General features: G+C 35.4%; 3 protein-coding genes across 3 annotated transcripts; all 3 read left to right on the top strand.

Annotated features, from left to right (window-relative positions):
- The first annotated feature begins 681 nt into the window (after window positions 1–681).
- HOXC10 (homeobox C10) lies at window positions 682–5,365 on the top strand. The gene is made up of 2 exons (XM_053457736.1): window positions 682–1,588; window positions 4,395–5,365. The coding sequence occupies exons 1-2, from the start codon at window positions 817–819 to the stop codon at window positions 4,670–4,672; spliced, it is 1,050 nt and encodes a 349-aa protein (XP_053313711.1). The 5' UTR covers window positions 682–816; the 3' UTR covers window positions 4,673–5,365.
- An 8,390-nt stretch (window positions 5,366–13,755) lies between these two features.
- On the top strand, window positions 13,756–16,492 carry HOXC9 (homeobox C9). The gene is made up of 2 exons (XM_053456110.1): window positions 13,756–14,320; window positions 15,771–16,492. The coding sequence occupies exons 1-2, from the start codon at window positions 13,756–13,758 to the stop codon at window positions 16,013–16,015; spliced, it is 810 nt and encodes a 269-aa protein (XP_053312085.1). The 3' UTR covers window positions 16,016–16,492.
- A 5,498-nt stretch (window positions 16,493–21,990) lies between these two features.
- Window positions 21,991–24,815, top strand: HOXC8 (homeobox C8). Its single transcript, XM_053456096.1, has 2 exons — window positions 21,991–22,908; window positions 24,035–24,815. The coding sequence occupies exons 1-2, from the start codon at window positions 22,473–22,475 to the stop codon at window positions 24,325–24,327; spliced, it is 729 nt and encodes a 242-aa protein (XP_053312071.1). The 5' UTR covers window positions 21,991–22,472; the 3' UTR covers window positions 24,328–24,815.
- The last annotated feature ends 815 nt before the right edge of the window (window positions 24,816–25,630 follow it).

Genomic DNA, 25,630 nt, shown 5'->3' with positions numbered 1-25,630 from the left:
AAAGTAAAAATTAATGCACACAATACCGAATACAGAACAAACCGTCGAATTTACATTTCCTACCAAAAATGTGAGTATCACGATAAAATTGAATATGCTCGGGTGCTTATAATTATAATTTCTATTGATATATTGTAGGATATGTAGGATTATACTATTTTAACCTCTAGATCTGACAAAAATAAATATAAGAAGTCAAAACGTACCCCTTTCCTTCATTCTTGCAATACAAAGCCTATATTACAAACTAAGTATAATACAGTAAAAATAGATTTATATATGCATTTTTTTTCAGAAATACATAAGTTCCTGTAACACACCAGTGCAGAGTGAATCAGAGGTGAGGCAAACTTCAACTGCAATTTTTTTCGAACATTGCAGAGTAAATGAAAACAAAAACAGACTACACATTCTGGTATACAATATATTAATTGATTCTTCCTGGCTAAGTGAATACGTCTTTATTTGTATTTAAATATTACCTCTGAGATTATCCTCTCCTCCTTGGACCAGCGTTGATTCATTAGTAAACAAACTGAAACGTTCTCCTTTGTTCAACTTGAAGGTCTTTGACGCTATACCTCAGAAAGTCTGACAGGTGGCGCTGTTGCTCCACGTTCATTTTCCTCTTTCCCGACAACTTGACCCCTGTGACGTCACCTGCGTCTGAATCACCAAGGCCACTTTCAATCCTCATTGGCCTGGGAGTCACGTGGTGGGGCCAATGCGTGGATAATTATGGTGCTGATATTTTTCCCTAAAAAAAAGATGTCAGCCTCTGGCTGTAGTATTCCTCTTTAAAAACCCTCTCTGAAAATGTCATGTCCCAGCAATGTGACTCCTAACTCGTTTTTGATGGACTCGTTGGCCGGTAGCTGCAGAGGAGAGAATTATTCCTCCAACCAAGGGATGTATATGCAGTCTGGGAGCGATTTCAGCTGTGGGATGATGAGAAACTGTGGGATTGTCCCGTCTCTTTCCAAAAGAGACGAGGTGAATAATCCCAGCCTGTCTCTCAACACCTATCCATCTTACCTATCTCAACTGGACAATTGGTGTGAACCCAAAAATACATACAGGATTGAGCAACCTGTTGCAAGGCAGCTTTCTTCATGCTCTTTCCCAACCAATGTCAAGGAGGAAAATGTTTGCTGCATGTACAGTGCTGACAAAAGGGCTAAAAATGCCACAGAGGCTGCACTTTACCCAAATCAGATGCCCGAGTCTCGCTCAAGTGACCATGAAGTTCCTGTTCCCAGCTATTATCGAGCCAGCCAAGGTTACCCCATGGAGAAAACCCACAACCCAGGCGAGTTTGAGACAAGTTTTGAGAACAGGACGAATCTGAACCCAAGGAATGAGCTATTGGAGCAGCAGGCGGGGGGCAAGGTGGGCTTCCCCGAAAATACAAAGACAGACAACCAGAACCTGGCAACAAACCTTAGCACTAACTCCAACAATGCCAGTGCCAGTGACATCAAGACAGAGAAGAGCCTTCCAGCAGCCAAATTACCACCATCCGAAGGGGACAAGGAGATTGGAAAAAACACTGATACAAGCACTGACAACTCTGACAACGAAGCCAAAGGTAAGGGACTTTCTTCATGTGTCACGGTACTACCAGAGGAATGAGTGGCTGGCTAAACGTCCCAGAAAAATACATCACAGTAACACTGCAGGGTGTTGGGGCTGTCTGACAGCTAAGAAAGGGCACCTTTAAACAGAATATATAAATGAAAAGTTCATGTTCTCGTCAATGTTCCAATTTATATGTACAATATGAGAATGGTCCTCATATATCTCTACACATATTTGATGTATATATAGATACATATATATATATAATACATCAAATATATGTAAGGGTAGGGTAAGGAAATATTCTTTAGTGATTTTTGAAGAAACTTAATAGCAAATAATTGAACGCAATTTTGTTGTTCCTTGTAAACGTTTATCGTTTGGCTGATTGTAATTGGTTTGACTGGACATAGGAAATTACGAAGCTTTTACTATACTTGCTGTTTTCTTTTCAAGTCCTGTTGAGCGAATAACACAAATTAAGCGATGTTTATAAACAAATGTTTGTTTGTTTGTGGCTGTTAATTGTATTGTTAAAGATGGCTAACATTTTTCTTATGTTTTAATGGCTCTGTGCAGCTTTTGCATGAGTGAGCATTAATTTTAGATTTTTTTTTAGGCGATATGGGCCTTCTAAGAATAATTATCTTATTTTTTACACGTTGTCATATGTATACATTGCTTAAACAATATATATATATATATCTATATATATATAGATATATATAGATATATATAGATATATATATATATATATATATTGTTTAAGCAAACACACACACATATATGTATATGTATGTGTGTATATATATATATATATATATATATATATATATTTTAAATAACCTAAAATTGGTGCGAGTCCCATATTGATAAGCCAATGCACATCTCAATTTTTAATTATTCTTTTGTTTCCAATTTTATCAAACATGTTTGTAGGAATACAATGGACAGTCTTTTTTTTATATAAGAAATCTAGTTTCAAATTTAAGAACTGGAATGTCAGCTTCCTGTTTGACACACAAGAATATAATTTCTTCAGTTTATTCGTTCTTTTTTATTTTCCTGATTTAAAACCTATTTATTATTTTTAGTAGATTTATATGTAACGGTTTTTCACTACTACACGATAATTTTATAATACAAAGTCAAGTTTAGGAAAACAAGTTAATCGAATACATCCCAACCCCTGTTCATCTTTGTTCCAGATGTGCATTACACAAAAAGTAGCATAAACATGAGAACTGATGTCTCATCATTCGGTTTGGAATTCTAATAGAAATAATGTATCTTTAGAATTAATTTTACCTCATTTGTTTCTACATTTCAGTGAAATTGCATTTTGTGCTGAGACTTTATGTGGATTTCGCTTTAAATTGTGTTTCTTGGCGTGTACTGCTTGCATTTAATTACTCCTTATGTAATCAGTATAGTAGTGCTTCTTGGAGATTTTATCCCCAGTGTTTACCTTTAGTTGTTGGATATGTTTTCTGCAAGGTGTGGTGGCATTATATCTACGTTATCGGCTCTGATTTTCATATGTATTTAGTACATTATATATAATTATCAGAAATGTTTTTTTGTGGAATTGTGGATTTTAAGATAATAAAATATAATAAAATACAGTGGGATAAAATAGCGAATTTACCAATGGGTACTTAATGTACAATATAAAAATATTTATTTTTCATTTTAAATGCCCCGTTAACTTGGCTTCTAAATATATTTTTATAAGAGAAAAATAACTAATGATATATAGACACACACATATATATACAGAAAAAGTATTGTGTGTGTTTATATATATATATACACACAAATATATATATATATATATAATACTTTTTGTGTACAAAATATACGGCGTACATGTAATACACATATGCAGCACAGCAAATATATAGATATGTAATGTATTAAACACATTACAGAAGGATAACTATCCAATCTGCATGTGTGCTATCTCTGTATTTGTATCTATCTATGTGTCTTTGTCTATCTATCCATCTATCTATCTATCTATCTATCTATCTATCTATCTATCTATCTATCTATCTATCTATCTATCTACCTAACTACCTAATTACCTACCTACCTACCTACCTACCAACCTACCTACCTACCTACCTGCATATCCCACTCAAGAGATAGACAGATAGATAGATAGATAGATAGATAGATAGATAGATAGATAGATAGATAGATAGGAAGAGAGATGGACTTTGGATAATTACATCTCTATATTTCCTGGTTGATTGTAATTGCTGGTTTCTGTGGCTCACACTGTGTAAAAGAGGAATCTGTTTTCTTAAGAAGCACATTTATTGATCTGTGGATTATAGTGTAAGACTACCCTTTGTTGATGAAATCCGTGCATAATTGTGTAGAGATATCTCATCAGACATGTGTGTCACATACTCAATCCCATACAGTGGGCTGGATTTTGATGTAAGCAAGGTATCGGTTACCAGAATTATGTATGTCAAGTTGAAAACTCATACCCGAGTTCTAGCTTCTCTGCAAGGATTTTGGACCATGCGGCAGTGATACAAGGGCATTGTTGTTCTACTTAACTAAACCCTGTAAAGAGTTCCCGGGAATTATCCTATAGTGATTAGTGTAGTGATAAAAAACGCAAGGCACAATAACTAAGGAAATGGCTAGCCTTCAAATTCAGCAATTCAGCTTATGGTTGGTGGCTGTAGTAGTTAAGAGAAAAGGGATATATATTTAGAAAGGGAGACAATCTTTATCAGCAGTATAATTGTCCCTATTTTTTTCCAGGGATACTTATATTTAAATATTATTTTTAACAGAGGATATAAAGGCAGAAAACGCTACAGGAAATTGGCTGACAGCTAAGAGCGGAAGAAAGAAAAGATGTCCTTACACTAAGCACCAGACGCTGGAACTGGAGAAGGAGTTCTTGTTTAATATGTATTTGACCCGTGAGCGCCGCCTAGAGATTAGTAAGAGTATCAACCTAACAGACAGACAAGTGAAAATCTGGTTTCAAAACCGCAGGATGAAACTGAAGAAAATGAACAGGGAGAACCGAATTCGAGAACTGACCTCCAATTTTAATTTTACTTGAGCTCCCCCCAAAACAAACAACAATACAAAGGAAAATATGCTCCCCAAAAAAAGCTAAGCAGAAAAATTAGTAGAATAAAAACAACTTCAACATGTACGTTTTATAGGTCAATAATGCAATGCATATACATACTAAAGCAACTTGGCTAGGTAGCCTTTCTGTTATTTTCAGTATTAACAGTTTGTAGATAAAATAAAATATGCAAAAAAGTATCATGCATGAAAATATATATATTGCACCCCTGTTTCTATGTAAAGATGGCCATTGAGCCAGCTATTGAAATGTTATTTCTAAGTTATTTACGTCCAGCACAAATCAAGAGACCTTTTTATTATCTTTCTGTTGGCAAATTTTGTGTTAGAGGAAACATATGCGTTTAAAGTTTGCTTTCTGACATTAATGTATCCTGTATATTGTATCTCGAAGCAAAACGACAAATGGATTTAAAATGTTTATACATGAACAGTTGAAGTGAAACTATGGACATTCTATATAAATATTATCTTATATAAATCTTATGCAGTGTCTTTAACTGGTTTACTGCATATTTAAGAAAAGGATTTAAACAAATCAGTATTGATAATCCTTAAAAAAAAACATTTCTTGTGTCTGTTATTTAAATACACTATGTATGTGTAATTCTGTGCATGTATTTTAACCCTTTGTGGAGAAAAAATAAATTTCATAGAACTGTGCTTAGCTGGAGTTGTGAAATCACTGCATTTTAATAGTAGATTTTTTTTTCAGACAGACACATTTCTAATGTAATTTTATTATTATTATTTGGGCTGGACGCTAATACGACTTTTAGAACATTATCTAAGCAAGTTTAATATAAGTGAGAGACCATAATGTTGATTTAAATATTATCCAGGTGACCACAATAAGTCAAGGTCATAAAACAGTAATGTCAGGACAGTCTTGGTAAGCGCTGGAGGTGGATTTTTATGATCTGCAAATATAATGTGCTGCAGCAGTAAAGATCCATTTATAGGTGACTCCAGAAGAGGGAAGGGACTCAGAGCCTGTGCAGCAATCTTTGGATACACACTTCTTATGGCTTTGGGTGTTCATTTTAAAAGGAACAAGCATTACATGTGTCAAGGAATAGCCAACCACTATGCCATGCTACACAACGGATTTAAGCAGCAGATGGAAGAATTGTCATCACAAGGACATAAAGGTAAGACAGCATGCGAATTCTTTATATGTCTGAGGTACAATTAACTGTGATCAATTTGTATTTTCTTGCCAAGTTTGACTATTAAAAGTGAATGTCTTGGGTACAGGATCTGGTATTTTGGACTTTGAGCTTGCAGGAGTATATGGCTTCCTGGATTTTCACAGATGTTTTTTTTATTATTATTTTGTGTTTGGCTTTCTTTTAACATGTGCCAGATAGATTTGTACATCATTGAAGTTCAGAGCCAAATAAATGATTGTGGTTTGTGAGTTTTAGTTGAATGAACTACAGGAGGGTGATTTGGCTAAACACAGACCGGTTGATTTTGAGAAGATTCATTGGGTTTTGGAACACTTTTGGTTGATGATATCCTTTAAATTGAGCTTGCATACCCACCACCCCCTTCTTTTTGGTCTCAGCAATCAATGTCTTCTGTTCTGTAGAGATATTTGCTCGGAAGCTAGCAATTGAGGACATCAGACTAATTATAGGTTAAATGCATTTCACGTTCAAAATATGTTGTCTTGTAGTGAGATCGTTGGAATCCTGACATCTCCGTCTGTGTATCAATCGCTCTTATGGAATGAGTTGAATATCTTCGAATTGGATGGGAGGGGGGATAAGCACATCCCTACTCCTTATTAAGGGTTTGTAAATGGAAGAGATCAAAAATTCAATGTGATTGAGAGGCGTTTTCTTCAGTCTTCAAGCTTTAAACACGTTTGAGGCTATAGGTAATAGGTTGCAAGCTTTTTAGGAAGAGTAGGAGGCTTTTACTCACTCCTCTCTGCTTGCAACCATCCTTTTTTCTATCAAACAAGAAATTGACGATTTTGCATCTTTTCATTCAGCTGATCCGTGGTTTAGGTAGTTTCATGTTGTTGGGGATTCGCTTTTTAACGCGGCAACAAGAAACTGCCTTAATTACGTCAGTTCGTCTTCATCAAGAGCAACGATTTCCGTTAAATACAGCATGCTTTGCAAGTGACATCCTAACAGGGCAAGTGAAAAAAAGCATTTTTTTTTTTGTCTCAGAATACTAGTGGTCTGTCAGGAAGGGATTGCAGCCAAATGCATGTGGTGACTGACGTCTGGAACCTAGGTTTCAAGGCATGTTCAAGATGAGGGGCTATCTCCTGTGATTCTTCCTATTGTTTCCTGGCAGATTGTGGCTTCTCAAATTATTGGTGCTAGACAAAAGGAGCCTTCCTTTAGAAATCCTATTAAATTATTTAGTTATAGGCTCTAAACCGGAACGCTTTGACAAAGAAACCACGATGCTTACTGGCAAAGAGAACAGGGGCTAGTATTTAAGTATAGCTGTTAAATTGCTATTGCTATGTGACTTCGTAGACACATGAGCAAATGGAGGGTTTTACTAGTAAATATTAGGTTTTTGTGTAGTGCACCTATTCACATGCCTGGTCATCCGAGATTGTTGACAAAGATTGAGAGTCCACCTTGACTTACACTGAAGTGGTGGTTTGATGAAAACTCCTCTTACTACTTTTAAGAACCTTGTCTAATAACATTTCCAAGCTACTTCGTACGGTTATATATTTAATAGATGATTCTGAATATATTGAAATATTTCCGATACAGTATTTTGCAATGTTGGCGCAAGTATTCATTTTACTTGATAAAAAAAAAAATATTTTCAATGTCAATATAAAAATATTTTGTGAACCCCTATCAGACACAAAACGATTTTATTTTTTAACATTTGGACACTGATTTAATTTTACAAAAAAACCCCGACCCTATGATAAGGAAGTAGTACAGAATGAGGTATTAATAATACAATTTATACAGTCCATCTGCGAGTAGAGTTGAGTGCATACAGCTGAAAATTACTCGAAAGCTGAACAGGGTTTCTAGCTGACAGACACAATATTAACCTTTTTCCCTGTATCGAGATTTATTTTTAATAGTCCATTCGTTTTAGTCTACAGTAAACAATACATTTAAAAAAATGTATTAAAAAATTATATATGTATATATATAATTCGCTCACACATTTTTTTAGGTATCCATGTATCTGGATAGATAGGTAGATAGATTAATAGATAGCGCGAGATGCACACACCTATATTATTTGTAAATGTACATGTAAAACCCAACAAACAACTACTATTGATGGTAATTTATACACAATAATTAGCTAATTAGTGTATTTAAAAGCTACACGTCTTGCTCGAAAGTGTCTCTCCCCCCCCTCCTAAATGTATGATTCACGTATTTTGGTTTACAAACACTAAAAAAATCCCAATAAATTGGCAGGAACCAGTTTCATGCATTGTATAGCCCCGGGGATTTTCAGCCGAGCCTCATTACACATATCTGACTGTTTCAGTACCTGTTTCAATAATATTTAAGAGTCAGCCAGCAAAATTATAGCATTTAATTCATTCAAATCCAATATCTATTTTTGTGCTTTGGTTGGCTTTGGGATTTTTTTTTATTGTATTGCCTTATTTTCCCTTTGTCTTTATAACTGTTAAATTGTAAATGTTGCAAGTTACTGTTAAATGTTTCAAAATTAACTGACTTTTGGTGAACAAACTAGTCTGAAACATGAATTTCGTTTGACTTTTTTTTGTCTCAACTATTTTATGACTTAAGGTGGATGCAAAACCGTTGTTGTCCGTAGTCTAATAAAATAGAGACATATTCTCTGCATTCTGGACACATTTTCGTTGTGTTCATACAAGGGGGAGGAATGTATTGCAAGCAGAATATTTTGAATTGCTTTGATATTTCTTCATTGTGTCGACTGTTCTTCATATTACAGTTTGAATACGTGTGAAAGGTCTTAAGGCCTAGCCTACAAGAAAAGCCATTAGCATTCTTCACAGTTTGCAAAAATACCTCCTTTGGCACGTTGCATGCTGCCTTGTGTGACGTGGGAAATTCATTAAATCATTTTTGGAAGGACACATAGTATTTTTCTTAAAAATAAAGTCTTTCAAACTTATATGGCCTATGTGGCCCTAAAAAATTCTTGTGGTTGCCCAAATCCTTTAGGTCGGCCATATTTAAATAAGTAACAAAACAAATAGGTGTATAGATGGATGGATAAATAGATATAGACACGTGTGTGAGTGTTTTCTATGTGTCCCATAGTGCGCATAGTGAAAAATAAAGGGACGTTCCTAATTTTCTAATTCCTACCAGTCAGTAAGACTGCATCCAATTAATCAAACCAGAGAGAAAGGATTTTGCCTTTACGTTAATTCCTGTGGCTTAATGTCTCATCAAGGCGCTTGATCCATTTTTCCATCAGTTTTCATATTATTCAAAGAAGCAACAAAACCAATTCCAGTGCCGGATGTTGAACAGAAGGATGTTTTAGGACAATAAACAAATCCAGCCAGCACAATTTCTCACAAAGCTAAGTGGGGGTAGACTACAATTCCAGCCCGCGTTACAAGAATGGATACATTGCAACTAAATTTGAAAGGGAACTTGAGGCTGTTAAGTAAATTGGTCCTAGGCTGTAATTGCACTTAGGAATTTTTAGTACACTAGCTTCAACACCACTAGAATTAGTCTGGAATCCAAAGTCATTTCACAAGAAAGTCCCCTGAAGCACCCTTGAGCCTAACGGAGGAGCAGGTAGAACACTTGCAAGGAGGGTCCGCTTTATGGCTGCTATATTATCTCCCTGATTTCTTTGGTTCTTCCTTTGATACTTTGTCTCCTGTGTACTTCCCAGAACAATAAACAGATCATTCCCCGTCTGCTTGGACCGAATGAAAATCCTTTCATTACCCTCCTCTGGAGATCTTCTGTTTCCAGGTTTACCCAGATACTAGGCTTTGGCTCTGTGTAATTACAGAAATCAGGTTAAATTGGTAAATAATAAAAAAAAAGACATTTAAGTAGCGGCAGTAGGTTCAATTGCTGCAGTAAGTGCTATAATACTTTAAACCATTGCGAGTCAATATAAGTGCACAAAATATGCCCAATCAAGTTTACATGTACGCACTTATGAATGTTTAGGTCAATTATTTTGTGTTCATACATTTCACATCTATTTATCTATTATGTTTATGTCATATTTCTTTACCACGATATCCACGCTCGCAAAAACAGTAACATATTTTTAGTGTTTACGAAGATACATCTATCTATCTATCTATCTATCTATCTATCTATCTATCTATCTATCTATCTATCTATCTATCTATCTATCTATCTATCTATCTATCTATATATCTAGCAATTTAACAATTTATTGATACAGACAATCCATTATAATCTAGATACATACTCAATTTGATTGTTATCTTTTCGTCTAATTACACAGTATATGCTAATTGCGTTAGGTATGGCTCTTATTCGGCAGACAAATGCATGTTAATAAGAAAAATGAAGTGCTGTTACTATCTAGATGGTATGGCAATGTATTAAGATACATATAATGGTGATAGAAAAGCATGAAATTGGACAATGCATATACAATACATTTTGGAAAGTAAACGGGACAGCTATTCAGTTACCTTGATTTTGTTGGCGAACTATTGGTACAGATTGGATAAAATTGGACTAGTTATAAACACACATAATTATAAATAATTTACCTTAATGGTACATTATGGATCCTCCAAAAAGAATATATGTATTAGAAAAAGGAACGGGAAATGTTTTTGTGCTCTAAACCGAACTTGACGGTGTTTATTGAACCGAGTCAAGAAGACAGTCATGCCTCAAAATGGGTGTTTGGAGACCGCATTTGTCTGTCTGTCAAGGATGGAGTGAATGTGTCTGCTTCCTTCAGTCACACAGCCCATGATGAATAAACCAGATCACTTTCAGTCCTTTGGAAATCCGTGGGACAAAGGGTGGTATAGATCCTATTAACAGGATATTATATTGAGGTGACTCTTTTCTCTACCCACCCCATCTGCAATTTGCAGTGCTTTCCCCGTGTAAACTCATAAAACCTGCAGTGGGGAGGGAAAGAAAGGCCTCCACTTCACTGAGTTTCCTTTCTATCCCTCAAGGCCTGAGACTTCAAAACTGTCTTGGGAATTTTTCTTTCTGCTTTTCCAGGTTAGGATTTACTCTACCCCTCTCCTTAATCTCTTGGATTGTGTATTTTTTTTGTTAAATCACATGGCTGGATTGCAATAGTATAGTATATGCAGGAAATATAAATATACACCAAAAGATTTGCTGAAGAAATAAAATCCTTCTTTGGATGTTATTTATAGAGGAAGGGTGTAGAGGAGAATGAGTAAGCATCCCTCCCGAAACATGACAGTAGATTTGGTATCTACTTATGTGCATGCATAAACCAAGGAAGGCAAGATGCTGTAATAACACCAGGAAATCCCAGATGGAATTTCAGGAGTCTTCATATTTCCACTGCAATTGTTTTCTCGCTGTAGAGAAGACATGTACTGTGTGTAGATGAATCAGATAGGCACCATGCAGTTAGAAGAAGACAACTGGACGTTTTGCTACTTAGAGGCCTTCAGAGAATAACACTTTAATTGGTATGCAAGGCTGAAATGGGTTTATTGCTTTCAATGGCGAATTTCCTGTTCATCCTGATGCAGCAAACAAGGTAAACAGAGAAAAGATTTCATTTTATTTCTCATCTTCGCATGACATGGTGATTGATAACTGAATGTACAGATGTTACTGGGGCATTGCTTCTGTGTATAGAAAAAATATTCTAGCATTCACATATGTGCTTGGAAGCAGCTATCAGTATTCCTACTTATCACGATAGTATATGTCAGGCAATATAAGGCATCATGTGGCTATACTTGGAGTAATTGTTTCATATTATTATTATTTCCACTGCAAATGTATGCCACCGATTTGGCAATGTATACAAATGTAGTGATTGCATATGTACACACAGTCATGTCTAACGTCGATGGTTTGTGCTCCTTTTACGATTCCATTTGCACTGTTCTTCTGTGTTTGAGTGTATTTTTAAATAATTACATATTTCGGAATGTCAAGTTTCCAGACATGTACTATGTATAAATAAAAAGAGTGCGTGCTTCATATTCAGCCAGATCCCCTCCTAAAATATCTTGTAAAATTAGGCATCTCGCTTGTTTGAAAGAACCTGTTCTTGAAGGAGTATAATAAATATATGAGACAAAAAACAAATGAAGGAAATTTACCAGATTGATGTCAGGACCTTGAGCAATATTTAGTAATAAATGAATCCTAACACATAATTTCGTGATATACCACGTAACAATGCCTAAATGATGTCATATAGTAAAAGTGCAGAAAGCTGGCGATTATCATTGTTGAAAAATAGGGAAAATGTTGGCTTATTGTGTGTTGTTGATTAAGATGGTGTACAGTTTATATGGCTTATAATAACACTGTAACAATGTGGAATTTATTAAATATGCATGCAATTAACCCTGTGCATATGTCCCAATGCTTTCTGAGCTAATTTCATTATTATACCTTTAAAGGGGACTTGGTTTTCTCAGTGGAAATGTAAATCTTGACTGTATCTGTGTGTTAAAAATTATACATGCATATATTCAAAGAGAAAGCGCATAGGGAAAGCTAGCTGCTTTCATGGTTATGGTGTGGGGGTGAAGGGTCTGTACGTATCACACAAAAGCAAATTAAATCTATCTCTTCGTATTGAAGGCACTAAGATATTTTACCGAAAAAGCCCTTATTATTAACTGGTAAAAAAGGCGATTTATGTATAACTTTTGAATTCTTTATACCAACAAATTGATATATTGGTTTCCATATTAGATATTATATACTGAAAGATAAATATAAAAACATCCAGTCTGACAAGAGACCTCAAAATTACAATTTGTTTAAAGTCAATTGTGTTAGGAATCATTTACTTTGGTAAACAGAAAATAATGAATTTTTGACATCGACAATTGCGGTGACATTAGAAGTTTATCAAGGGAGATATTTCTCAAGAAAACCCCTTCTATAGTTTTTTTTTCTCCATTTTCTTCTCCTCCAGAAAATGGATGGAGAAAGTTTGCAGTAACTTTTGCTTTTTTTACAGTTGAAATCCAACTCTGTAGTTTTGTTTAATGAAGGACAAGTTTATGAACAATCGAATGATCCTCGTAAATTTTTTATTGAAGCACATAAAAACATCCAACCCTCACCAGACGAATACAGACATTCATTGAAAGATGGGAGTCGCTTAACACTATTATTCTGTGTAAAACTGTCTCCCTGATCTCTTTTTTACCCCCTGTCTTTTCAAACTCCAATGGATTTGACATGCCTGTTTTTCACTACCTGCTGATTTGTAAAGAAATCTACCAATTGGTACATTGTACCTATACTTCAGAATATATAACATTTAAAAGAAACAATTGAATGGTAAATGGGAATAAGGTACTTTTCAGAATCAGTTTTTATAGGTCATTTACCATCTTGCAGGCTAAAAGCCTGTAAACGAAATGCAGAAATCACAATGTATTTCTAATGAAAAGCTATGTCTATGGTTGTTCTATATATCCTTGCTAGAATACAGGCAGCAATGGAGAGACCAGACAGAGATAGATAGCGTCAAGAAATAGTCCCCTTTTCAAGATTCCAATGTCTTAATCAGCAATCTATTACATTATTTTTTTATCCACTGTTGCTATTAAGCACAAAACATGTTTCGGAGCCAAACCAGCTCCATGAGGTCCCTCCTTAGAATTTCGTATGATTTCAATAGTTTTATGAAAACCAGACCTTCTCGAGATTCTATTAAAGAGAGAAGGAAGGGACCTGCGCATTGATCTACACTGTATTTTTTTTTTTTGTAAATACAATCACGTGGGTAGCGAGAGCCAATGACAAGCATGAGAGGCTGAAAAAATAATTACCTGCCCTGATTGTTCTATGAGCAGATAAAAAGTACACATACAGTTCATACAATAATCTTATGAATGTAAAAGAAGGGGGAACAATGTCTGCTTCTGGTCCCATCAGCAACTATTATGTGGACTCTCTGATCAGCCATGAAAGTGAAGACCTCTTGGCTTCTAGGTTCCCCACCACTGGGGCTCACCCTGCTACTGCAAGACCGTCAGGATTAGTCCCGGATTGTGGAGATTTTCCTTCTTGCAGTTTTGCCCCCAAACCTGCAGTTTTTACCACCTCCTGGGGTCCTGTGCACTCCCAGTCTTCTGTGGTCTACCATCCATATACCCATCACCAGCCACACTTGGGGACAGACGCTAGGTATATGCGCAGTTGGCTGGAGCCTATCTCAGGGACGGTTTCATTCCCAGGCTTTGCAGCCAGTAGCAGGCACTACGGACTCAAGCCAGACGCCTATCCCAGCAGAAGGGACTGCGGCCCCAGCGATGGGCGCAGTTATCCGGATTACATATACGGATCTCCCGGCGACCTCAGAGACAGGCCACCGCTGCATACCATCCCCTCCCCGGAATCCGAGGGCATCCTTTCTAGCAAACACAAAGAGGACAAGTCGGAATTGGACCCGAGTAAGTTAAGAGTCATTCTTGTTTACAACCGGAGAAGGTGGGGTGGAGGGGGGGGGATTACAGCCAGGACTGAAGTCCTCCATAAAACGAAATTGCCTCTTTAGTAGGGCCCAGCCCTAAAACACACTGCCTGCAGGAAGATTAAAGCGAATTAAAAAGACACAGAACATAACAGACGAGGAATGGGTGCATTAGAACAGGCTGCATGGTTAGATCCCTGAGGTTTCACATGCTTACTGTCATCTACACATTCACAGCTCAGACACACGTTTTCCTAAGCATGGCACATTATTCACTGAATTTACTCAGCATTGCAGCTAAATGAATGCAGAGGACTGATGCAGGAGAGATCAGGGAGGACCCATTTACTACATGCACATCAACCTGCCTGACTAAATAAAGACACATCCCTGCATTGTATATGGGCAGCATTAAAATATATTTATTTATGTGTTACGCTAGTAGAATTAAAGCTGAGAGAGATAAATGCCCATGTTGGACAGCAACATTGAAGGACAATTGTGCCTTTGAAAGAACACGTTGTTATAGCTCTGGTTTTATGGCCATGGCCAGAGCAGACCAGATATATACACAACCAGAGGAAGTCCTTAAACAATCCTTAATTCTTGCATCTTTCATGTCTCCTAACATTAAAATTCAGTTGCACTTAATGGCTGCTGATATATTATCAGAGTGCAAATATTAAGAACCTGTAGCATTTAACACCTGACACCACTAACAGTGTAAACAATCTCCACATTATATAGGAACATATCCCTTTGTATATAACCATGTTAATTTGTGTATCTATACGTGTGTGCATGTGCACAAATTGAGATATATGACAGAAAATTAATACTTTCTTTAAAGATATACTTTTTGCATATAGAGAAAGGTGTTTGTACCTCTATAGTAATCACACCTATTATTATTATAACAAATCATATTAATAAATATTATCTAACTATTTTATTAGAGTTTGGGTTGGCAGAAGATGACAAGGCTTTTAGTAGATAAGATGTCAGAGTAAAATCATAAAATAAATATATAGAACACATAAAATGGCAAATAGGGATGAACTACACTTGGGGAAGCAGAACCTTGTTAAAAACCTTTTATGGCCTTCTGAGTATAGTGTGTATTTTTCTCAATGATTGCTGGTTTACAATGGCTTCAGCTACTAGTGTGGCAATAAAACCTAAAATTCCCACGTCATTTTTAGAGTCGTAAAAAATATCTGCAAATATCATACATTGGAAGTGATTATAAAAAAATATATTAAAACTAAATTCAGAATGCAGGTATAACCAGTGGGAGTACGGCTTTTGTGTCTCTTACTATGTATAGTGAAGACTTATTTCAAGAACGACAGTAATAAACGGTGATCATTTTGACTTGGGAAAATAATATTTTCATTTGTTTTAACCTTTTTTTCTCTCTCTTGTTTTAGATAACCCCGTGGCAAATTGGATCCATGCTCGTTCAACGAGAAAGAAAAGATGTCCTTATACAAAATATCAGACTTTAGAACTTGAAAAGGAGTTTTTATTTAATATGTACCTAACAAGGGACCGGCGATATGAAGTAGCCAGAGTCCTTAATCTCACTGAACGCCAAGTTAAAATCTGGTTTCAGAACAGAAGGATGAAAATGAAGAAAATGAATAAAGAAAAAACCGACAAGGACCAGCCCTAGAGAATACAAATTATATTAAATATCAGTAACCTCACTACTACAGATACGAGAAAGAAAAACATTTTTTGGCTAAAAAAAAAACATAAAATAAACTTTTTATGACTATGAATGTGGAAATCGGTGTTTAGCATAGATAAACACAGAGGCATTTTGAAAGCACACGCTTTTATAAAATGCGATTGGAAATGTTTCTTTCCCTTTCTTTACAGAAAAAAAATAAACAAGAAAGTACTTGAATATTTTTTTTAGTATTTTATTTTGTAACTTATACATATCCAGTGTTAATTTTTATTTCAAGAGTTTGTGATTGCATATTTTGTAAAAATCAAATCGGAATATCAGTATGTTTTGTTATAGTCTTTGAAGTCCCTTGAATGTACATATTTGTGTATTTTATTCTTGTCACAAAAAAAGTTGTGTATTGTTCTGTTTCGCTTGTAGAAGAGCTCTGTGTAAATATAGAAGAGTGCACTACAACCTTTTGTGTGTTGTGATTAATTTTCTGTCTCCAGTCTTGTTGGAAATATATTATTAATAATATACGTCCCTCAGTAAAACAAAACCCCAACGCTGTAAAATATTAATAAAATAAACATCTAAGCAATTATTTGCATAGGGCTACTTACGATTGATTTTTTTGGGGGGTGGAATTTTCTCGAAGCGTTCTATTCCATTTAACAGAATTCCATAGAGCTTTATATTAAGTCAAATATAGAATTGCCATCCACATGTTTAGAGCTTCCAGCACATTCTCTACGACTTGTCTTAACTGCAGTTGTGAAAAAAGATGATATTAGACTTTGCTGTGTTTGTGTCATTTGCATCTGACTCCCAACTTAGAATAAATGACACCGTTATTTATGGCTCTAGACAGTGAAGAGAAATGTCAGGTTTGCAGAATAAAAGCGGCGACATTCCTAATTTAAGTTTCTTTCTACAAATGCCGCGGAGAGCCTTCAAATTATTTAACATTTTGCACAAATATGTTCCCTGGAAAGGTCTTTTTAATCAATAAATTAAATTGCTTTTCAATGTATAGAGCATATATGTTTGTTTATGAAAGCATGCGTATAGGAACCATTGTAAGTATAGTAAATTTGGTTCTTGGACTTGTGATTTTTTTTTTTTTTGCTGATGAGGGGCTTTTTATTTCTATTATAATGTCTTAATTGCGATTTCTAATCTAGTAGTGATAATGTAATAATTAAGCAGATAGAAATAAAGGAACTGAAGAGGCCAGTTCACACTAGCAGTCTCAAAAGGAAACGTGCTCAAGATTCATTGTGGTCGTAAAACTGAACAAAACGGGTCTTTTATTACACAAAACATAGGAAATCCGAATTGCATATTTTACCACCATAAAGAGGCTTATAGCTTCTAAAAATAAAACCTCACACCTAACTGTAAAATATAATTCCAAGTAGAACAATCACTCACTAACAATGTATGTTATAAACCATTGATAACTATGAAGTATAAAAACTCAAACATTGTATGAAATCATCTCTGCTTATCCAGCAATATGGGCTAATTATTACTAGCAATGTAATAAAATACTCCCTGTTTTCTATATATTACCATTATACACACTATATAAAAAGATATCAAATCAACAATAATAAACCAGATATTTCAATAATCTGCACATGTATCCTGCTATCAAATTTAAGCTTAGTTTTGTTTTAATAGGCGTCAAGCTCAACAATCTCTATAAATGGTTTTCTGTTCTTGGAATGGCCATCCAAAGGCACAGAATGGCCCTTTTTTATTATTATCATTCAAATACAACTCATGTCAAGGACAGATTTAGTGATTTCGAAAACCTTAGGATGTCTGCGCTCCACAATAAAGTAGCTTTCACTATTCTCTTTAGAGAGGCTCTTAGACGAGAAATATCCTGCAACGATCAAAAGAAGCTACTTGTTAAAAAAGTGAAGGGAGAAATAAAGAAGAAAAAAAATAATGTCGCCTGTATAAATTCTGCAAAGTTTATGCATCATATTGCAAGACACATACACACATTAAAAAAAATTGCAAGAGATTTCCACATCCCAAGGCTTAGTTGAAAGATGAGCTTGGAGATGTCATTGTCAGTATGGCAGATCCAAGACAATTGATCAATCAGTTTAATGTCCCATGATGGGAAGTTTGTCTTTCAAAAAGGAAAAAGGCACAGAGAAAAAAAAGAAAGATATAGTGAAGAACAAAGGCAGGGAAATCAAGTACATGAAACTGTTTTGGTTTATACTAATTTTCTAGCAAATATATTTTCTAAAAATTTTACATTTTAGAGTTCATTTTATTGCATTAGGTGAGTACAACGTTTTTCCGGTTGTCATAAAAAATACAACCCTTTGTAACCAACATAAAAAGAACAGGATGCTGCTGGTTTTAAGGCTGGCTGTAGGTACACTTCCGCAAAGAAAATACAATCTTTACAACCTAGTTTGTCTCACTGCTGTGTGTCTTGAATGGATGAGAACAAAACAAGACCTGGGTGCTGGCTAGACGTCTGGCTTTAATTGTTTTATGGTTTAAATAAGGTGCATACTCTACTCTTTGAAATTGGATTATTGGAATGTTTTGTCTACAAGCAACAAACAGCAGACCCAACTGGCTAAAAAATTGCTTTAAAACTGATAAACCTACTGACCAGTAGAAGAAGGTTACACCTTCCAGAATTCGTGCTGTTTATGTGAAAGTTGAATGTTATTATGTTTAACGTCACATATAGATATACATGCTAAAGTAACATACACCAGTACATTTGGCTACAGTTATAGTAACACGTGAGTAGTGAGCAAGTACGATGAGCATGTTGAAAATGGTAAGGAGACACTGATATGACCTAGATAGATACATAATTAGATAGATGGATAGATACTTTTATTTCATATATAGATATATAAATTATATTATAAACACACACACATACACACACACACACACACACACACACACACATATATATATATATATATATATATATATATATATGAAAGCTAATGATTAATTAATGATTAATCAAGCGTGATATATATATATATATATATATGTATATATAAATATATATATGTATGTATGTATATATATAGATAGGTAGTAGAAGTATTATTAAACACTCATCTACAGACAACAGACAAGCCAGAAGGCTTGTTTTTCCCTCAGAAATCTCATGGTGCTGCCACAACCCAAGGGATTCTGGGTAGGCGCATGCAAATAAGGCTAACAATATATATGTATAATACATGTGTCTAAATATAAAAGATCCAGGCAGTCATTGTAATAACTTCATATCTATTATTATTACTATTTACTTTATTCATAGGCTATATAATAATTTAGGTGAATACCTGAATACATATAAGTATGATTGTGGGTGCTACGTTTGTATCTCATTATGTATCATACCCTTATCTCTTCCTGTTCGTAAAATACGATTTCAGCGACTCCACATTAGTAGTTGGAATATTGATTGCTTATCTACGGTTTTCATAGAACTCAAAAGCATGCTCAGAAGTTTTCTGATGGCAAGATTGTTTTATGACTGGTTAGAGGAACGCGTTAGTGGGTTGTGTTGAGTGTTCCACTCTTTGGACACATGGTGGCACTGTTGCTTAAATTTTAGAGTGGTTTAGCCAATTAAAGTTACATTGCTTTGCATTATATGTATGGGTCCTTATCAGGTGGTTGGAAAACAAATCAAAACAAATTTGCACAACATCATTCACCCCTGAATGGCGAATGAACTTGTAATATGTATAAAATGGTTTTCAAATTACCAATGGGTCACAGTAATAGTAACTGACATTCCGAGCTACTGGTAACATTGGATAAAAAGTATCAGAAAAAATATCGAAGGCCAAATAATTATAAAATCGCCAATCACTATACCGAGGCTGTTCTAGAATACTATTTTAATATATATCTATATATATATAGATATCTATCTATCTATCTATCTATCTATCTATATAGATATATATATATATATATATATATATATATATATATATATATATATCTATATAGATAGATAGATAGATAGATAGATAGATAGATAGATAGATAGATAGATAGATAGATAGATGATAGATAGATAGTTAGATATCGTATATATCGCCATATATTGTCTTTCGAATGGTGTATGTAAAACGGAATAGAGAAGCGAACAACAGTACTAAAAATAAATATAATCTGCATTTTATAAAGCTGGCATAGGCTTAAATTACGAAGTATAATCACATTATTAGATATTGTAATAATTATTTAAATGTCTTCACACATGTAATTTAAATGCCATTTCGTATTTTATTTGATTTTATTTTATTGGTATTAACACATACATACACTAATGTTATGCGTGTGTGAGTAATTTCGTTTTAGTATGATAGCAATATAAAGCTTACTGTTGAAACGTCCATTAAAAGATACATTTTGGAATAATAAATATTTACTTAGTGTATGTTTTCAAATTACATTGCGCCTTTCCATTTTCCCTGTTACATATAATATCTAAAAACATTTCTGTCCATGACACTCTCCTTGACTCATACACTTCCACTGTTACAAACCAATTGCTACACTTAAACTAGAATTAGAAGTTTAATGAGAAACACAATTGTACATAAAAGGTTCGGCCCTCATGAAAGTAATAGCTTTGGTTGCTCTCGCTTTGCTTTGAAACTAGTGACAGAGAAAAAAAAAATCTTAAATGATTAGATTTACAAATCAAAGTGTCATTGCAGAAAGAGGGATTTAAATTACTTAAATTGTTATATTTAGTAACAGTACTATATGCGGGTGAGTGTATGGATACACACACGTATTTTAGTTCATTTTTTATACACATCGGTAAGGACATTTTGCTAAATAATAATGATGATATATGGAACATTTCGAAATTGTAATTAAAAATGTAACACTGTCATAAATTAATTACTATGTATGCTTTAGTTTCTCCCAAAAACACAATTCGTTAAGTAAAAGAATATATACATCTTTAAATGAACGTATGCCCATTACGATGTTTATTTTGTTTTATTTTTAAACCATGAATATAGCATTTTTGGGAGGGAGGTTGTATGCGGAAACTGGTTGCCGGATTTTCTGTTATTTCTGTGTTTTATTGGGCAGCCATAAAAGCCAAGCTTTTCAAAAGAAGATCTTCAATGGCTGCTAACATGTAGCGTCTATACTATAAAATCCTACCCTAAAAGTTGGTGCTTACAAAAACTCAGCCCAAGCAGATGGGAAGAGAATTTTGAATACATCTTAGCTAAGTAATTGCACGTTTCCTCTTCTCTGATGCTTTAGGTTCACAATTAAAGCTCTTTATTCACATTCTTCTTTTTGTCTAATATCCAAATTATGCTTAACAGCATGATAAGAAAGCTTCCTTAATAGTATAAAACTTTTTTTTCCATTTACTACAAGTAATTTTGCTAAGTATGGCTGACTTTATTAAGTCAAATATCAAAACATCTTTAAAACAAATCATATGCACAATACAATATGTTTATGGATTAGTTAATAAAACAAATCTTGTATAGTCCTTTGCACAACCTTTCTCCCCCACCCCCTTTAACGTTTTTATTATTATTTTAGCTTAAAATGCTTTATGGGGCATTAAAGTGTTTGCTTATTTCCAATAGGACGCCAAGTGGTAACAGCGGTAAACGTAACAGGGGGAGCTTGAGAGGCATATGACGTAGCACTGGGCTAGTAGTTGGTTGTATCCTTCTTAATAAGGCGAAAATATACAATTTCCAAAAAAGGGGGGGGACCAAAAACCTTCATCTAAATATCGGATCATATACTTATTACCCAGCACCATCGCACCCTAAATATGTTACCTGTGGAGGTTACCTAGGTTGACCTCACGGCGCATGTATTTCCCCACATCAGTGAAGAGGCTGGCTTGGAAAAAAAGAGCACCTAAAGATATTAATGCGCACCTTTCATAACCCTCCCTCATTCATTTGATATTTTTTTCTGAAGGCTGGTTTTCCACGTCCCCTTCATCCGATACCCCCAAATCCTTGTCATTTCTCTCCAGCCTGTCTTGGCGAAGAGGATTGATGGATACAAATCGCGTGTGAAAGCTTCACCAGCAGGGATTTTAAGGAATTTGCCTGTGGTGGTAAGGGAAGGAACAGAACGATAGAGCTCTATCTACCGACTGATACAAGAGAATCCAACAAGCCCAGAGACCTAAGCAGCCACGCACTCATGCACTATGAAACGTCTGTAACAGACACCAAATAACCCCCCCTCTGTTTAAAAAAAAATCCCACAAACAAAAACAGGACTTTAAGACAAGCCCAGGGGACAGTCTTCCATTGATCTCCCCTAGAATTAAAGACTGCCTTTTTGTATTGTTTTGCCTTTCTATTTTTTAAAGCTATTTTTTATTAGTGAGGAGGGGGTGCAGCTGTTTTTCTTTCATGCCAGAGCCATGAGTTCCTATTTTGTAAACCCTCTTTTCTCCAAGTACAAAGGCGGCGAGTCCCTGGAACCAACTTACTACGACTGTCGCTTCCCACAAAGTGTCAGCAGGAGCCATGCTTTGGTGTATGGTCCGGGTACCACTGCCCCAGGCTTCCAGCACCCTTCTCACCATGTCCAGGAGTTTTTCCACCACGGATCCTCCACCATCTCCAACTCTGGATACCAGCAGAATCCTTGTGCCCTGACGTGCCACGGAGACGCTTCTAAATTCTATGGATACGAAGCCCTACCAAGACAGTCTCTTTATGGTGCCCAGCAAGAGACGAGCGTGGTGCAGTATCCTGATTGTAAATCGTCTTCCAACACTAGCACTAGCGAGGGACAAGGCCATTTAAATCAAAATTCGTCTCCCAGTCTCATGTTCCCCTGGATGAGACCTCACGGTGAGGAGATTTCCATTTTATTATCTATGTTGTGTCTCTTTACCTCCTCCTCTGTCTCTGTCTGTGACATTTTCTTATACTGAACTAACAATAGCCCTGTCTGATATATTTTTTTTTAAAAAGCCACATTTCGGGCAATGTTAGAGCTTTTGGATTGGGTAAATCTTTTGTTCTGGTAATTCCACGAGTTAGCAGTTAGTTCCAGAAACAGAAAAAAGGGGATAAAGGTGTTTTAAGTACAGATCTTTTGAACTCGTAATGAACTAAGTTATTTTTATGACTTGCCTTGAGGAGAACAGTATACAGCTCCCACGAGGTTATGGGCTTGCTGTAAGGGCACAGCAAAGCCATGTAGTTCATCTGAATGGGTGTGGAGTAAATAGATGAAAATGCAGAATTTACAAAGAGTGTTATTCTCGCCTGTGAGATATTTTGTTCTTTGAGTAGACATTAGGTAGAGCCAGGATAAAAAAAAAGATAAAGGCATAAAAAACAGGATTGTTTTTTAAAAAAAATATATATATATATTAGGAAATCATTCAATTAAACTATCTCCATGAAAATGCATTGGGAAAAGAAATCTATGTTAAGATACAGTATTGCTATAAATAATAAAAAGTACGAACCCCCACCTCAAAAAGCCTTCAGTGACACCTAAATCGGGTCGTAAAGCTGTTTTAAAGTTGCCGCCCTTAAACCCTTGATTTATAGCTAACTCTACATACTGATACGTGGAAGTTATAGTCTATTGTTTACTCTGATATGCTATAAAGCTTTCAGTAATAAGTCGTAAACGGGTTTCTAAATATATTCTCTCGTCAGACAAACAAATAACCCAACGTTCTATTCTTAGTTAGCAGAGTTCTTTTCTGTTTTAAATATAAGTTACTTAGCTCCATCACAGTTACCCCAAATAATATAAAATAAATCAACACACTCAGGGTGAAAGGGACATGTGATCACAAGTAACGCTTATTTTATTAAACTTTGTTTTAATGTTGCTTTAATTGTACAGTGATTTTATTTGAGCTTTGAGTAGTTCAGTCAGGTGGGCAGCCATGTGTATTTCAATGGGACTTATATCGGAAGTGGTAAAGTCTTATCCTTCGTGTTGTTTTACCCTTAGCTCCCGGAAGACGTAGTGGAAGGCAGACGTACAGTCGGTATCAAACGCTGGAGCTTGAGAAGGAATTCCTTTTCAACCCTTACTTGACGCGGAAGAGAAGAATTGAAGTATCCCACGCCCTGGGACTGACTGAGAGGCAAGTCAAAATCTGGTTTCAAAACAGGAGGATGAAATGGAAAAAGGAAAACAACAAAGACAAACTACCCGGGGCCCGAGATGAAGAAAAGACCGAGGAAGAAGCAAATGAAGAAGAAGAGAAAGAAGAAGAAGAGAAGGAAGAAACCAAGGAATGATCAAAGTGTGTAAGGGATATGAGTGTGTGAGGGTTATGAGTGTGTGAGTGTGAGTGAGCGGCCGGTTTCCTCCAGGAACCCTCGTTTTATGGTAGATGGAAAAAACCAAGACGTCTAGGACGCTCGTTCTTGCTTTTCTAAGAGTATAGAATGAGCAAACACAACAGTAACTACCTGTCACAAGACCCAGCCTTCCTCTTTGGTCAGGACTCCCTTTGCATTTCGTTGTGGTTTGTGCGGGAAAGGGGCATTTGCATTTACTTCTTATTTATGTCCTTCAAGTCCTGAAATATAGGTTAATAACGTAAAGTATACGTGAAGAAACCATGCAAGGTTTACCAGTATGATTTCCTACAGACTGACGTTTCTCTAGTACAGCCAAAATAGTATTAATTCCTTTTTATGTGAAATTAAACTACCTATTCGTTTTTTATTCTCAAGGTCCATTATTTAATGGCTACCTAATGTAATCTATGTTCTATTTAGATTTATGTATTCATATATGGGAAAGAGGGTGGGGTGGGTGGGGGGGATACTTACCCAAATATTTTTATTTTATGTTTCGGATATCATTGTTGACTTAATGCGTTTATAATGCCCTGTATGTCTCTAGGTATAACTTGTCAGCAGAGGAGATGGGGGGGGGGGTCTTATGATATCTGGATGACATGGGCACATTGTAAGATAGAAACAACGCAATCTAATGTATATCTCATAGGACAGGCTAAGACATTCATAAAGAAAGCCTCCATTTATTTGTCTCAGCGCTCTGTTTCTTACAAGTTTATCTCTGTGTGTGAGCACTTCAATTCTCAATCTACTACCTAAAGGGATCAGGCAATAAACATACATATAAACATATAACTAATATAATCTGTTTGGGATCTATGTATCCCATACAGTACTTGGTCAAACTTAGTAATGACATGCAGTGTGACCCGGATGCAAGCTACTGAGTAGCAAAGAATACATACTGCAACTTGCCATATACCTTTCACTACCTATAGAAGGAAATATGCTAATGGGAAGTATTTGTAACGCATTTTCGTTGTTTGTTGCTGCTTATTTTACCCAACAACTGAAACTGCCTAGTTGGACGCACATTTTTTGTGTTACTTTTATTGTGCTTATTAAAGTAGCTTAGGACTAAATTGCACTGAATGTAAAGTTATCTATTTGTCTTGACCTTATCTGTTAATGCAAGAGCTCGAGATATATAAAAAAAAAAATAAAAAAACAAAATACAAAAAATTACAAAAAACTAAAACAGTCTGTTTTCTTTCTGTATCAGCCCTAGTAATGC

The sequence above is a fragment of the Spea bombifrons genome, chromosome 2 (genome assembly GCF_027358695.1).
Source record: "Spea bombifrons isolate aSpeBom1 chromosome 2, aSpeBom1.2.pri, whole genome shotgun sequence".
Classification (NCBI taxonomy): domain Eukaryota; kingdom Metazoa; phylum Chordata; class Amphibia; order Anura; family Pelobatidae; genus Spea; species Spea bombifrons.
The sequence above is the reverse complement of the archived record's forward strand: the minus strand, read 5'-3'. Positions and strand labels throughout refer to the sequence as shown.

Excerpts from the sequence above, each read along its gene's own strand:
- HOXC10 (XM_053457736.1), top strand. The coding sequence starts at position 817 with ATGTCATGTCCCAGCAATGTGACTCCTAACTCGTTTTTGATGGACTCG. Across the intron at positions 1,589-4,394 it reads CTCTGACAACGAAGCCAAAG|AGGATATAAAGGCAGAAAAC; the intron begins GTAAGGGACTTT and ends TATTTTTAACAG.
- HOXC9 (XM_053456110.1), top strand. The coding sequence starts at position 13,756 with ATGAATGTAAAAGAAGGGGGAACAATGTCTGCTTCTGGTCCCATCAGC. Across the intron at positions 14,321-15,770 it reads CAAGTCGGAATTGGACCCGA|ATAACCCCGTGGCAAATTGG; the intron begins GTAAGTTAAGAG and ends CTCTTGTTTTAG.
- HOXC8 (XM_053456096.1), top strand. The coding sequence starts at position 22,473 with ATGAGTTCCTATTTTGTAAACCCTCTTTTCTCCAAGTACAAAGGCGGC. Across the intron at positions 22,909-24,034 it reads CCCCTGGATGAGACCTCACG|CTCCCGGAAGACGTAGTGGA; the intron begins GTGAGGAGATTT and ends TTTTACCCTTAG.